Genomic DNA, 16,766 nt, shown 5'->3' on the forward strand with positions numbered 1-16,766 from the left:
CCAGGATGGTCTCCATTTCCTGACCTTGTGATCTGCCTGCCTTGGCCTCCCAAAGTGCTGGGATAACAGGCGTGAACCACTGTGCCTGCCTGACACATTTAACTTGTATAAAAACTTTTTGTACAAAATTATGTTATTTTCCTTTAGTACTATATGTTAATAGACAAATGAGGCCATGAAAATATCAAAAATATTAAAAAACATAAATTTTAAAACTTTAAAACCACTATGCATATATTAGTTTTCAAATACATCTATAGAAAAACATTTTAATGGAAATATACTGAAATTATAATATTTTCTTTGTGTGATGTTATTATAAATGATTTCTATTTTCTTCTTTGAATTTTAATTTTTCCAAATGTTCTATAATGAAGATTTTTTAATACGAAAAATGGCATCCACGTGGTAAGCATGCCTTGTTTTAAAGCACTTTAATGAGAATTTGTTCATGAGATTCTATACTATGGGTTAATCACTACTATCTTCATTTTAAAGGTGAGGAAATTGAGGACATAGAAATAAAATTGTTTGGTGAAACCTAGCTAGCAAGTGACCGAGACAAGATTGGAACCCATTTAATCTGACAATTCATTATTTTCCCCTTCAATTACACCTCAGCAAACATTTATGGAGCACAGTCTCAGTCTTCATTCAATCAAACATTGTTAAGCATCTACTATATACTCTATTCAGTGCAAGACTATGGGGAAACACTTAAAAATAAGACTAAGCATTGTATAGAAACAGTAGGGACACACGAAGAAGCTTAATACATGGTCCCCACACTGAAAGAATGTGTGAACTCATTGTACAGATTGAATAGATGCATATTAAAGGAAACATAAAAATAGAAGTAAATATATGATACATTCAAATAAGTGTTATAAATAAAAATGCTGTAGAAATATAAAAGATAAATGGTCATTTAATTTTGGGGTGATTAAGGAATACTTCACAAAGGCTATAGAACACATACAGAGCCTTAAAATTTGGGAGGAATCCATGCAGGTAGGAGGGGAGTGTAAAGGCTTACCAAGCCAGAGAAATATCTGTAAGCTAAAATAGGGGAGTGTAAAAAGCAAGTTCCAAATAAGAGAAAAGGAAACATTTCACTGTCATGGAGTGTTACGCCATGTGGAGTTGGAAAAATGAGTTGGAGCGTAGTCATAACATAGTTGCAAAGAAAATAAATGCCATTAAAATATGTTAATATAACCTGTAAGCACCAGAGAATCGTGAAAATTTCTAAATCACATAGCAAGTGTGTATAAGATGCATTTTCTGAAAATAGAGTCTGATGTCAAGGAGAACCATTAGAGCATATTAAAAGGGGAAGTTTTCTTTTTTAAAAGGAAATCTACCATAATGGGAGTAATAAGCTGATTCCAAAAATTCATATGTAAATGCAACAGACTGAGAATAGCTTCTTATTTCAAAAAGAAAGGAAAAGGTAAAGGACTTACACTATCAGACTTCATGACTCACAAAGTCTTACTTATGAATTCTGTGTGGTATTCCTCAAGGGTCGGCAAGTAGAATAAAAAAGTAAAATAGGCACTCTAGAAATAGACAAATGCACTTATTGCCTACTGATATGTGAAAAAGGCTTTGATTATTAATACGGTCATTGAACCATGATGATCTTGGAGGTTTCACAAACGCAACACAAAATTAGATATTAGTGGAAAAATTCTTGCTCATGGAAATGACAGATTTTGTTTTTAATAATTTGTGGCAAAAATTCTAAGGATTATTAAATAGATGGCTTTTGGCTATCGTGTCTTTCTGGTAGATTTTATTTTTAGAAAGAGTCTCTTGTTCCCTAGGCTGCAGTGCAGTGACATGATCACAACTCACTGCAGCCTCAACTGTCTGAGCTAAAAGCAATGTCCTGTCTGCCTCCCGAGTAGCTAGAACTACAGTTTGGGCAGCACCACTCTTGACTAATTTTTAAACTTTTTGTATAGTTCAAGGCTTGTCTTAAACTTCTGGCCTCAGGTGATCCTCCCTTCTTGGACTCCAAGGTACTGGGATTTCAAGCATGAGCCTCCATCTGATTCAATGATCAACAGTTTGCTATATTTAATCTCTCTAAACACACACATACACACATACACACACACACACACACACACACACACACACACACACACAGAGTTTTTATTTCACCAACTGAATGCAAGCTCCCTACGATGACACTGCATACCCAAATGCTTAGTAAGTATTTAAGAATTAGTTTTCAATATATATCCATAATGCCATGATATTTCCACAACATTTTTTTTATTTTCCAATTCCTCTGAAATAATTCACCTTTTTCCTGGGAGTTCAGCCTTTGAAATTCCTTTGGGAACTATGAAACTACAGTTTTTTGATGTCTGAAAAATCTATTTTCATCCTCATTCTTACAAATATACTATTTTAGGATGAAAACACCTCACAATATTATTCCACATTATTCTGTTTTTGCTGTTAAGAAGTTTGCTGATTGTGATGCTTAATTTTATATGTCAACTTGACTGAGCTACAAGGTGCTCAGATACTTGGTTACCCATTACACAGGATGTGTCTGTGAGGGTGTTTGCAAATAAGAAACATTCGAATCAGTGGACTGCATAAAATACATTGCCCTCCTCAATATGGATGGGCCACATCCCATGCATTGAAGTCCTGAATGGAACAGAAAGATAGGAGAATTTGCTTTCACTGCATGACTGTCTTCAAGCTGCCTTCAGTCTTTAATCTTCTACCTTAAACTCAGACTTGGACTGGAACGGACAACACTGGGTCTCCTGGTTATGAGAGACTTTAACACAAACTGGAACCATACTATCAGCTCTCCTGAGTCTCCAGCTTGCCCAAGTCTTATAACTTCTCAGCCTCCATAATTGCATGAACCAATTTCTCTCTCCCCCTCTTTCTCTCTCTCTCTCTCTCTCTCTCTATATATATATATATATATATATAAATATATATATGTAAATATATATTTATACTTCCCAAGGAAATATGAAGATGTACTATATCTATATGTAGATATATATGTGTAAATATATATCTATATGTAGCTTCTGTTTCTCTGAAGAACCTGACTAATACACTTATTATGCAATTGCCATTCTTATGTAGAGCTTTTTTTTCTGGCTTATTTTAAGGGTTTATCTCTTTGGTGTTGTTTATCCTTCTTAAGATTTGTTAGGATTTCTGAATTTGAGACTTTCATCAATTCTGGAAAGTGGTCAGGTATTATCTCTTGAATATTTATCCTGTATCTTTTATTTTTTTTGGGGGAAGTCTAATTAAACATAGGAAATAGGCACTCTCATTCTATTGATGATGTCTCAGTTTTTCCTTCATATTTTTCATCTCTTTATCTCTCTGTGCTGCATTCTGCATAATGCCTTCAGATCTTCTAGTTAACTATTCTTTCTTCAGCTGTGTCTAATCAGCTGCATAATCTACACACTGTTTTTATTTCCAATTATTATATTTTATTTCTGGACAATCTGCTTTGCTTTTTTAAAAGTCTAGTTCATTGTATTACAGTATCTTATTACTTAGTCATTTATACTTACATATTTTTTCCTCGTAGTAAAACTAATAAAGGAATGTTTTAATCATTGAAATAAAAACCATAATCTCATCATGCAAGAGCAGCTGTCTTCTTCCAGTCTTTTTTTTTTTTTTTTTTTGTGGGGTTTTAGTTTTCAAAATACTGTACTGTTTCCTGCTGTATTTGCTTAACATATGACATAAACATTTTCCCATTAAAATTCTGTAAGTTTAAAATAAATAAAAAATAAAAAGAAATATCCTTATTTATTCTTCTCAAATATAGTAAGGCTATAAAAATTTTTCACAAAGAGTAATAACAGTATCATATACAATATGTGTTCAGTACATAGATAATATGCATGTGTACATTATACACAATGCATTAAAATGTTAGATTACTTAAAGAATATTTTACAGAACAATAGAACTGATGCAGTGAAACCTGTTTCATAAGAGAAGTCAATCGAATCTTTCTGTCACAAATTATTGCACAATTATGGCTTTAAACAAAAGTTATAAATCACGAGTTCTTATGTTTTGGGTCATGTTGTAGAATATATTCCAAATGAATAATGGAGGAAAAAGTGCATGACATCATGCTTCATGTTATGGCATAAAAGTGTTAACTATTTTAACATATAACTGTGATCAATGATACAATTAAGACCTATGCTACATCATATATATATAGTTATTATTATAAAAAGTTACATATTATGCCACAGTACTAAAAAGAAAATATATTCTTCTCGAATAGTGAAAAAAATTCTCTATGAAAAATTCCAGCATTTAAATTATTTGTACTCTGATCCTATTGTTTACTGTTTTTGTGGAATCTTTCTCATGGAGGCTTATTTCCTTGGTTGCTTTGTGAATGGGGTTCTGAGATCAGATTTTAAAAAACTTTTTCCTTAAGTCTGGGTGCAACGGTTTATACCTATAATCCCAGCACTTTGGGAGGCCAAGGCAGGCAGATCACCTGAGGTCAGGAGTTCCAGACTAGCCTAGGCAACATGGTCAAACCATGTCTCTACTAAAAATATAAAAATTAGCTGGGTGTGGTGGTGTGCACCTGTGTCCCGAACACTAAGGAGCCTGAGGCAGGAGAATCACTTGAACCTAGGAAGTGTAGGTTGCAGTGAGCTGAGATCATGCCACTGCACTCCAGCCTGGAACAGAGTGAGACTCCATATCAAAAAAACAAAAAACAAACCACCTTTTTTTCTTAAAATTATGTGAGATCTGGGTTAAATGGGGTTAAAATGTTTTCCTCTACCTAAGCTCTGAATTTGCCTCTGCTGGGTGTCTGGGGTACTACCAGATTGGTTAGCCTTATATTCTCAACATGGCTTTTGTTCAGATAACAGACTACACAGTTGCGGATTTGCACACTTAATGTGAGGTTTCATTTTTGTTCATAAGTTATTAAGAGAGCCTTTTCCCCCTTTCCATCCAAGGCAAAGTCAAGACTGCCAAGTTTCCTTACTATCTTCCTTGCAGGTTAGGGTTTTGTCATATTACCCTTTCACTGAGCATGTCACTTTTAGAAATCCAAGTCTTATTCTGGTTACCTAAACTGATTTTTCACCTAGGTTTCTTCTCTTGTCTCTAGAACATGGCATTTTAAATGGAAGTTGTGAATTACCAGTGAACCCAGATCAACCTCTGGATATAACACTTACCCGTGTCTCCAGATTTGTGATTTCTCATTGTTCCGGGCTCATAAAGAATTCTCTTATATATTTGGCAACACAAACAATTATTTTTAAGAAGTTTTCAAAATATTTTACTCTACATTTTAAATAGCTGTGTATTAGGTTTTTGTGTTTTTAAAGACATTAATTTTTCCACAATGTCAGAAAAGTAAGTTCTAGCTTAGTTCCAATTATTTATTATTCAAACAATAGCTAGGTATACATGTTATTCCATCACAATAAAACAAAAAACAAAAACAACAAAAAACCCAGATGTGTAATAATGTAACCACATTATTCTTTAACAACTTATTTTAACTCACGGGTCCCCATTTTTCCTTCATAGTAGAAAACAATCTTGTGATTCAAAGTAAAATCATTCACCTCCACATTAAAGCTTATTCTCTCTGGGGTAAAGTTTCAAACATTTCATGATCATCTGTAGGATTCATTCCTCCACATGCTAGATGGCCTGAAATTAAGGCTCAATATTATATGCTGCTCCAACATCTGGTAAGGTTGGGAAGGTTTTGAGTGGCCTAATCACAAGTTTTTCTCACCATTTTACTCTGGTGGAAGAGCTATCCTAGTCAAACAACCTTCTTTATCAGAGGGACCCAGCACAGTTCCCGCTTATCCCTGAGTAATAGGTTTCAGTTCCCTGAAAGCCCACAGAATTATTCAGACAAGCCCGTCATGTCCTCTTGTGGGAACCCAGGGGTGTCATACCCTCTTGTTACTACTACTCCCACAGCCCCTGGTTGTTCACACTATTCCTGGTTACAACCCCCACGTGCTCCTGCATGGCCTGCGGTGCTCCTCTCCTTGGGAGGTGAGTATGTGTGACCAGTAAACTGCTGTGGATCTCATCTGTCCAATGTTGGGTGTCTTGGCATCTCTGAATTTCCAGGGCAGGAATCTTTCCTTCACTGATGGGTTGGATAGAAAGCAATACAATCCACTGGTGTTATGAACCATGTGACATGCCCAGCCATTTCTGAAGACACTTACTCAGCTAAAATTAACTGTTCTTTGGCTATTTGGTTCTGAGATATGGCAAGGCTACATGAGACAGAACTGCTAATTGCCTATGGGCTTGAGCTATGGCCTTTGTGGCACTGTGGTATGCCATCTCTTTTTACTCTACAATGCTCTTGTCCCCAAGATGAAAATGGTTGTTAACTATACCCTGGTATGACATGCTGTCAGGTTCAGCCTGTGTTTGGTAGGTGATCTCTAAGGCTTCAGCCTATAAATGAAATGAGAAAACAGTGCCTTAACTGGTCGGTTCTTCAGTCCTGCTTACCAGAGCTCAGGCTAGAGCTCTCTGGTCACCATGCCTGGTGAATGTCACTGGCTGTTTGGGACAGCAATACAGACATTGCTGGCAATAGTTCGCCCATGGGACAGGCACAGAGACAGCCCTATGTGAGGTTTGTGGGAAGGAAGGTGACACCCCATGGAGAATGGAGCATGGTATCCTGGTTGTCATTGTTGTTCATGCAAAGGTAGTGACCTTTCTGGTCTCTGCTGCTGTTTCCGGAGCTGCTGTTGCTTTTGCTCTCCTGACTCCGAAGGGTATTGAGGTGCACATCCATGGTAGCCTGTGGCACGGGTGCTAACGAAAAAAGAAAAGGGTGGGGAGAAGAAGGAGCATTTGGTACTCAAATGATCTCCCAAGGCAAAACCCATAGCCAGTATGCCTGGGCTCAGCACTGCTGCCTACCAGCAAACCAAATGGCCAATCCTGCAATTGTGGACCTTCTGGTCCTATCTGAGCCATAGAGTAATGACTTTACTGGATATAGACCTGGACCCTAGAGAGATTGACTCACACTCCCTGGAGGAAGGGGCAGCCACTTCTGAGAAAGGCCACTAAGCTCCTGAATGTTTCCCCATATGTATCAGAAGTTCTGCACCACAGGTGATTATACAGAAACAAACTGAAAGCTCCAATTCCACCTAGCTACAAACTCAAAATATTCTCAAGGAATTTGTGCAGAGAAAGAAACAAAGAAAGAAAGAAAGAAAGAGGGAAAACATCCACAAGACAGAAAATCTGGGGCAGTGGTAGGAGGAGACAATTTTGGTCTATTGAGTCTGGGTTATAAATCTAGGTTTCTTTCCCTATACTACTCTGCTTACTATGCGTCTGTTGCAACAAAGATCCTAATCTTCAAGGTTATAGAGAAATACCCATGTTGCCCTTGTGGCACTGGGTACCCCCATGGCACCATTAATTCAAACCCAACTTAAGCCCGGGGTCCTTACACCGTATAAATCAACCACTGCTGTGGGAGAAACCCCTAATCTTGATGATACTAATTTGAAATTCTCTGGGAGAAGAAACTTATAAATATCATCAGCGTAAAGAGGATCCTCCACCACCACCCCACCACCAAATACGTCCAGTGACTACCACCACTGGGAAAAAAAAAAGAATTAAAAAAGGAAAAGCAAGAAGCAAACAACAACAACAACAACAACAAAAGACTAGATAGTGGGGGAGGGGGAAAACCACCACCACCACCGACAACAACAACAACAAAAATTCTAAAAGAAAGATCTACAATTTGACCCAATTGGAAACTCAAAATACAATAAAAGCACTTATATAATTTATATATCCAAGATAAAGATTGGTTTTTGTGCCTCTACAGCATAGGCTCTTAATTAACTTTAATACCTGCTGAAATGCACCAATTGGCAAACCTTCATGGTTTCAACTGGCAGTAGGGCTCAGATTACAGTTATGGCCAGGGATCTTACTAATTTAAACATGGTATCCCCCATAATATTAGGGGAGTGATGGAATATAAAAGGGGACAAAGAGATATGACTCATCTTAATCATCAGAATTACTGTCTTGCCCAAATTCCCCATCATGGTCATAGCAATCATTGCCCTAAAATATCCCACAATAGACATGGATGCTCTGACCCAATGAAAAATAAATGGAAATTAGATTAAATCTTTGACACTTATAAATTGCCTTGACAAAATGGGAACTCATGTGTCTTCTGCCTCCAACCCAAGTTAAAATACTTATTAACACAGCTCAATGTAATTTAAAACAGGGCCTTTGAGGATTAAAACTTGTTATGTGTAGCTGCGCATGGTGGCACATGCCTGTAATCCCAGCTACTCGGGAGGTTGAGGCAGGAGAATTGCTTGAACCCGGGAGGCAGAGTTGCAGTGAGTCAAGATTGCACCCCTGCACTCCAGCCTGGCAACAGAGCGAGACTCGGTCTCAAAAATAAATAAATAAATAAAAATAAAAATAATCTTTAAAAAACAAAACAAAACAAAACTTGTTATGTGACAGCTATAGAGTGCAGGGGTGATTATTCCCACTGCTTCTCCATTTAACAACCCAATTTGGCTTATTTGGCTTGTTCTTAAACCTGGAACAAATAAATGGTGCAGCACAGTAGACTACTGCAATCTTAATGCCATAGTCCCTTGCAATTCAGGCCCCTGTTCCCAACAAACTGAGTATTGAAACTTCAGACTCCATCCGATCAGCAACTGACAGATATTTTGCTACTACAAATTAGGCTAATATAATCCATTTGGTGCCAATGTCAACAGCTTGAAAGTCACAGTTTGCTTTTACCTCCCATGAGACACAATATATTTTTACCAGGCTACTCGAGGGATACCTCAGCAGCCTTGCCACTGCACACAATCTTTGTAGGCAAGATCTTAATGACATTCACCTTTCTCCAAGAACACAGGCATATTACACTGAAGACATCCTTCTCCAGGAGAATTTGTTTGACATATTCATTAAGAACATACAAATACTTACAAAGGAACTCACACAAAAAGGGTGGATTGTTATCTCACACATAGTACAAAAACTTGTTACTTCTGTTAAATTCTTAAGTTATTTGGTAAACCAAAAGCTGCTCCATCCCTGATACTGTCAAAAAGCAGTTATTAACCCTCTCAGGACTCACAAGTTTAATACAAGTCCAACATCTTCTAGTATTTTTTGGGTTCTGGAGACAACATATTCTTTTGCAAATTTTCTTTAATCTCACTAATGTTACTCACGGATTGCCCATCTTAAAGGGGAACCTCCTCAACCAAAGGCTGTAGAAGCTGTCCAAAATGAAATCAATAGGCACTCCAGTTCATGCCCTCAGAGGCTTCTGCAACTCATCCCATGCCTCCTGGAGTCTGTGGGCCACTGCTGGTGATCATAAGTGGTCCATGGGCTTCTGATGCAAGTAACTGCCTTTCCTGGCCTTGTACTATGTTTTGAGCCTGTGACCCTCTGTACCCAGCTACTGTAATACCTTGTAATGCATTAGAGTAGTACCCCATGAATTTGGCATGCCTATGAGACCTCTTTGCTACAGGATGAACTCAAACTTGGGCATTCTGGCATACTTTATCTGTAGAAGGTGATGGCCTCCTTTACCATCAGTCCCTTGCCAAAAACCATGGTACTAAGGGAAGTCACCACTTTTTCAGAGTCCTTGGCTATCTGGAGAGCCCCCTGGGATCAACTGAATGCACAGCAATATAAGGCCATATACTTTACCAATGACATGCCACAATTATACATGATAGAACTCAGTGGAGAGTCGATGCTATTAATTCCTTAATCAAGATGTTCCTGGTAAGGAACACAACCCAAGGGTCAGCACAAGGGGCACACTCCAGGCATTCATCTTGGATGTCCTGGTCATTTGGCCTCATATGTATATTTTCACAACTCTTAGGCCCTTGCCTATGAGTTGCACTTTGAACTCTGTGATTCTCTTGTTTCACAGATACCCAAAATATAAACCAAATTAACATACTTCTCTACATAGCCTAAGGCCATAATACAAGGCCTCAATAGGATACTTCTTATCTCATTTGGAGTTCTAGACACTAGATGCTTACCAAGGCACTCGTGTTATGTCGCAGAATACACAGTGGAATCTTAAAGAAGGCTTTCCATTGAAATGCAGCCTCCCCATAGGCCTCAGGTAGTCAGTCCCAGGCAGCTAGTTTAATTGACAAGCCTAATGAGTTTTCAAAGAACTATTTAAATAACAAGGAGACAAATGTCCCTCTGTCCCCTTGATGTCACCAAACCCAAATTTTTTTTTCAGTAATTCACCTGATATGAAAACTTTAATTCATTTTTGAATCTTAAAAAAGATCACACAATTGAATAATATGCATAATTCTGAATAAAATTTACTTTTTGTACTTTATACTTACTATTATGTAATATATATGTAATATAATCATGTATATAATAAATGTAATCTGTGAATACACACATTCAGATGCCATAAATTCTTTTTTATTTTTTTATTTCATATGGGCTGTGGGGTACATGTACACATCCTGCATCCTGCAGGATTGTTGCATAGGTACATACATGCCATGGTGGTTTGCTGTCTCCACTTTGCCCCCCTCCCTGTTGCCTACATCAGTTATTTCTCCCGGTGTTATCCCTCCCCATCCTCCCTGCCTCCACTGTTGTCCCTCCACTCACCTCCCCTCCAACCCCCCACCTAACCCTGTGAGTGTTGTTCCCTTCCCTGTGCTTAAGTGTTCTCATTGTTCATCACCAGCCTATGAGTGAAAACATGCAGTTTGGTTTTCTCTTCTTGTGTCAGTTTGCTGAGAATGATGGTTTCTAGGTTCATCCATGTCTCTACAAAGGACACAAACTCATTGTTTTTTATGGCTGCATAATATTCCATGGTGTATATGTGCCACATTTTTTTTGTCCAGTCTATCATCGATGGGCATTTGGGCTGGTTCCAGGTCTTTGCTATCGTAAACAGCACTGCAATGAACATACATGTGCATGTGTCTTTATGATAGGATGATTTATAATTCTTTGGGTATATACCCAGTAATGGGATTGCTGGGTCAAATGGAATTTCTACTTCTAGATCCTTGAGGAATTGCCACACTGTCTTCCATATTGGTTGAACTAATTTACACTCCTACTGTGTAAAAGTGTTCCTTTTTCTCCACATCCTCTCCAGTATCTGTTGTCTCTAGATTCTGTAATGATTGCCATTCTAACTGGCATGAGATGGTATCTCAATGTGGTTTTGATTTGCATTTCTCTAATGACCAATAATGATGAGTACTTTTTCCCATGTTTTTTGGCCACATATTTGTCTTCTTTTGAAAGGTGTCTGTTCATATCCTTTGCCCACTTTTGCATGGGTTTGTTTTTCTCTTGTAAATCTCCTTCAGTTCTTTGTAGATTCTGGGTATTAGCCCTTTGTCTGATGGGTAGATTGCAAAAATTTTTTACTGTTCTGTTGGCTGCCAGTTTACTATAATGATTGTTTCTTTTACTGTGCAGAAGCTCTTAAGTTTAATTAGGTCCCATTTGTCTATTTTGACTTTTGTTGCCATTGCTTTTGGTGTTTTAGTCATGAAGTCCTTGCCTGTGCCTATGTCCTGAATGGTTTTGCCTAGGTTTTCTTCTAGGATTTTTATGCTGTTAGTTCTTATGTTTAAATCTTTAATTTATTTGGAGTAATGTTTGTATAAGGTGTAAGGAAGGGGTCCAGTTTCAGCTTCCTACATATGGCTAGCCAGTTTTCCCAACACCATTTATTTTATTTTATTTATTTTTTTTTATTGCATTTTAGGTTTTGGGGTACATGTGATGAACATGCAAGATTGTTGCATAGGTACACACATGGCAGTGTGGTTTGCTGCCTTCCGTCCCCTCACCTGTATCTGTCATTTCTCCCCATGCTATCTCTTCCCACCTCCCCACCCTCCCACCCCTCCCCCATTTCCCCCCAACGGACCCCAGTGTGTAGTTCTCCCCTCCCTGTGTCCATATGTTCTCATTGTTCAACACCCGCCTATGAGTGAGAATATACGGTCCAACACCATTTATTAAACAGGGAATCCTTTCCCCATTGCTTGTGTTTGTCTCGTTTATCAAAGATCAGATAGTTGTATATGTGTGGCATTGCTTCCAAGACCTCTGTTCTGTTCCATTGGTCTATATCTCTCTTTTGGTACCAGTACCATGCTGTTTTGATTACTGTAGCCTTGCAGTATAGTTTGAAGTCAGGTAGCGTGATGCCTCCAGCTTTGTTCTTTTTGCTTAGGTTTGTCTTGGCTATGTGGGCTCTCTTTTGGTTCCATATGAAGTTTAAAGTGTTTTTTTCTGGTTCTATCAAGAAGGTCAATGGTAGCTTGATGGGGATAGCATTGAATCTGTAAATTACTTTGGGCAGTATGGCCATTTTCTCAATATTGATTCTTCCTAACCATGAGCATGGAATGTTTTTCCATCTGTTTGTGTCTTCTCTTATTTCCTTGATCAGTGGTTTGTAGTTCTCCTTAAAAAGATCTTTTACCTCCTTTCTTAGTTGTATTCCTAGGTATTTTAGTCTCCTTGTAGCAATTGTAAATGGGAGTTTGCTCATGATTTGGCTCTCTGTCTGTTATTGGTGCATAGGAATGCTTGTGATTTCTGCACACTGATTTTGTATCCTGAGACTTTTCTGCAGTTGCTTATCAGCTTAAGGAGGTTTTGTGCTGAGAGGATTGGGTCTTCTAAATCTACGGTCATGTTGTATGCAAATAGGGACAATTTGACTTCTTCTTTCCCTAATTGAATGCCCTTTATTTCCTTTTCTTGCCTAATTGCTCTGACTAGAACTTCCAATACTATATTGAATAGGAGTGGTCAGAGAGGCCATCCTTGTCTAGTGCCAGTTTTTAAAGGGAATGCTTCTAATTTTTGCACATTCAGTATGATATTGGCTGTGGGTTGTAAATAGCTTTTCTTGTTTTGAGATACATTCCATCAATACCTAGTTTATTAAGAATTTTTTAGCATAAAGGGCTGTTGAATTTTGTCAAAGGCCTTCTCTGCATCTATTGAGATAATCATGTGGTTTTTGTCTTTGGTTCTGTTAATGTGGTGAATTACCTATATAGATTTGTGTATGTTGAACCAGCCTTGCATCCCCAGGATGAAGCCTACTTGATTGTGGTGAATAAGCTTTTTGATGTGCTGTTGGATTCGGTTTTCCAGTATGTTATTGAAAATTTTTGCATCAATGTTCATCATGGATATTGGCCTGTAGTTTTCTTTTTTAATTGTGTCTCTGCCAGATTCTGGTATCAGGGTGAAATTCGTCTCACAGAAAGAGTTAGGGAGGATTCCCTCTTTTTGTATTGTTTGGAATAGTTTCAACAGGAATGGTACCAGTTCCTCTTTATATGTCTGGTAGAATTTGACTGTGAACCCGTCTGGACCTGGACTTTTTTTGGTCAGTAGGCTATTAATTGCTGCCTCGACATCAGACCTTGTTATTGGTCTATTCAGGGTTTTGACTTCTTGGCTTAGTCTTGGGAGTGTGCAAGTGTCCAGGAATTTATCCATTTCTTCCAGATTTGCTGGTTTATGTGCATAGAGTTGTTTGTAGTAATCTCTGATGATAGTTTGTATTTCCGAGAAATCAGTGGTGATCTCCCCCTTATTGTTTTTTATTGTATCTGTTCAATTCTTTTCTCTTTTCTCTTTTATTAGTCTAGCTAGCAGTCTGTCTATTTTGTTGATCTTTTCAAAAAACCAACTCCTAGGATTTATTGATTTTTTGAAGGGTTTTTTTTGTGTCTCTATCTCTTTCAGTTCTGCTCTGATATTAGTTATTTCTTGTCTTCTGCTTGCTTTTGAATTTTTTTTGATCTTGCTCCTCTAGCTCTTTCAATTTTGATGATAGGGTGTCAATTTTAGATCTCTCCTTGTTTCTCATGTGGGCATTTATTGCTATAAATTTCCCTCTAGACACTGCTTTAAATGTGTCCCATAGGATCTGGTATGTTGTATCTTCATTCTCATTGGTTTCAAAGAACATTTTTATTTCTGCCTTCATTTCATTGTTTATCCATTCATCATTCAGAAGCAAGTTGTTCAGTTTCCATGTGATTGTGCAGTTTCGAGTGCTTTTCTTAATCCTGAGTTCTAATTTGATTGCACTGTGGTCTGAGAGACTGTTATGATTTCTGTTCTTTTGCATTTGCTAAGGAGTGATTTGCTTCCAATTATGAGGTCAATTTTGGAGTAAGTGCAATGTGGTGCTAAGAATGTGTAATCATTGGATTTGGAATGGAGTGTCCTGTAAATGTCTATTAGGTCTGCTTGGTCCAAATCTGCATTCAAGTCCTCGATTTCCTTGTTGACTTTCTGTCTCGTTGACCTGTCTGATATTGCCAGTGGAGTGTTAAAGTCTCCCACTATTATTGTGTGGGAGTCTAAGTCTCTTTGTAGGTCTTCAAGAACTTGCTTTATGTATCTGGGTGCTCCTGCATTGGGTGCATATATATTTAGGATAGTTAGCTCTTCTTGTTGCATTGATCCTTTTATCATTATGTAATGCCCTTCTTTCTCTCTTTTGATCTTTGTTAGTTTAAAATCCTTTTTACCCCCAAACCTAAAATGCAATTTAAAAAAAAGGAACAAAAAAGAAAAGAAAAAATAAAGTCTTTTTTTTATCAGAGACTAGGATTGCTACCCTTGTTTTTTTTTTCTTGTTTTTTTTTTTTTTTTTCTCTCCATTTGCTTGGTAAACCTTCCATTCCTTTATTTTGGGTCTATGTGAGTCTTTGCATGTGAGATGGGTCTCCTGAATATAGCACACCAATGGGTCTTGACTTTTTAATCCAGTTTGCCAGTCTGTGTCTTTTGATTGGGGCATTTAAGCCATTTATATTCAACGTTAATATTGTTATATTCAAATTTGATCTTGCCATTTTGTTACTGGCTGGTTGTTTTGCCCGTTAACTGATGTGGCGTCTTCATTGCGTCATTGTTCTTTACCATTTGGTATGTTTTTTCTGTGGCTGGTCCTGGTTGTTCCTTTCTCTGTTTAGTACTTTCTTCAGTAACTCCTGTAAGGCAGGTCTTGTAGTGATGAAATCTCTTAGCAATTGCTTGTCCGTAAAGGATTTTATTTCTCCTTCACTTATGAAGCTTAGTTTGGCCAGATATGAAATTCTGGGTTGAAAGTTCTTTTCTTTCAGGATGTTGAATATTGGCTCCCACTCTGTTCTAGCTTGCAGGGTTTCTGCTGAGAGATCTGCTGTAAGTCTGATGGTCTTTCCCTTATGGGTAACTCGACCTTTCTCTCTGGTTGCCCTTACGATTTTTTCCTTGATTTCAACCCTGGTGAATCTGACAACTATGTGCCTTGGGGTTGCTCTTCTTGAGGAATATCTTTGTGGTGTTCTCTGTATTTCCTGGATTTGAATGTTGGCCTGCCTTGTTATGTTGGGAAAGTTCTCTTGGATAATATCTTGAAGAGTGTTTTCCAACTTGGATTCATTCTCCCCATCATACTGAAGTGTAAATTAGTTTTTTTCACATAATCCCATATTTCTTGGAGGCTTTGTTCATTTTTTTCACTCTTTTTTCCCTATTCTTGTCTTCTCTTTTTATTTCATTGTTTTGATTCTCTATCTCTGATATCCTTTCTTCTGCTTGATTGATTCAGCTTTTGAAACTTGTGTATGTCTCATGAAGTTCTCATGCTGGGTTCTTCAGTTCCATTAAGTAATTTGTGTTCTCTAAGCTGATTATTCTAGTTAGCATTTCCTCTAACCTTTTTTCAATGTTCTTAGTTTCTTTGCATTGGGTTAGAACATGGTCTTTTAACTCAGAGAAGTTTGTTATTACTCACTTATTGAAGCCTGCTTCTGTCAATTTGTCGGATTAATTCTCTGTCTTTTTTTGTTCCCTTGATGGTGAGGACTGTGATGTCTGGGAGAAGAAGATATGTTCTGTTCTTTGATGGTTTCATCCTTTTTGCACTGATTTTTTTCCCCATCTTCTTGGATTTATCTCGCTTTAATCTTTTAAGTTGGTGATTTCAGGAGGAGTCTCAGAGTGGACTTTTTTTCTGTTGAGGTTGGAGCTGTATCTTTTTTGGCCTGTAGAGGGCACTGCTGGGCTCTCTAGAATTCAGTCAGGTTGCTGGGTGGGTGGTCTTGCCCTGGAATTTGGTTGCAGGTGAGATTGGCCCCGCCTTCCCAATGGCATCTTTCCTGGCCCAGCTGGATCTTGCTGGTTGGGGTCAGGACGGTGTATTTGATGCCAAGCTCTCCAGTGAGGGCTTCAGTTTGAGTTCTGGGGAGGTGAGGCCTATTTTCAGAGCCCTATGAGTCCTACAGAAACGAACCCGGCAACTTGTTTGGAATCATGAAGTCCTCTAGCCCTCTGCATATCATTTGCTGGGAGCTGCATTTCAGTGCTGGCTTTTCTCAGACATCTTGGCACCCCTTCCACCATAAATTCTTTCGAAGAATAAAATAGAAACAAATACTTTCTCTCGTTTGTGGTATAATCTTATGTATAACTTAAATATTCTGTTGTTTTTAAGGTGTGTTAGTTTTGCCTCCCAGCTTATCTTTTATGTCACAACAATTGGCAGAATTCATTAAAATATTTAGATCAATATAAATTTTTGTTTAATAATCCTATGTTTTTTGGTTTAATTTTAGACTTTTTAATGC

The 16,766-nt window shown here is 37.9% G+C and overlaps 1 protein-coding gene across 3 annotated transcripts in view; it reads right to left on the reverse strand.

The window, feature by feature from the left end:
- The window catches only part of PKIB (cAMP-dependent protein kinase inhibitor beta), a 118,382-nt gene that overhangs the window by 19,466 nt on the left and 82,150 nt on the right, over nucleotides 1-16,766 (reverse strand). For 2 of the 3 annotated variants that reach the window (XM_074397554.1, XM_074397555.1), the window contains one exon: nucleotides 6,769-6,870. The exons of the other annotated variant lie outside the window; for it this stretch is intronic. In XM_074397554.1, the coding sequence (XP_074253655.1) occupies nucleotides 6,769-6,850 (82 nt within the window). In that variant the 5' untranslated portion in view covers nucleotides 6,851-6,870. The remainder of the gene's footprint in view (nucleotides 1-6,768; nucleotides 6,871-16,766) is intronic. 3 annotated transcript variants of the gene reach the window in all.

Source organism: Saimiri boliviensis, chromosome 4, assembly GCF_048565385.1.
Source record: "Saimiri boliviensis isolate mSaiBol1 chromosome 4, mSaiBol1.pri, whole genome shotgun sequence".
Lineage (NCBI taxonomy): Eukaryota > Metazoa > Chordata > Mammalia > Primates > Cebidae > Saimiri > Saimiri boliviensis.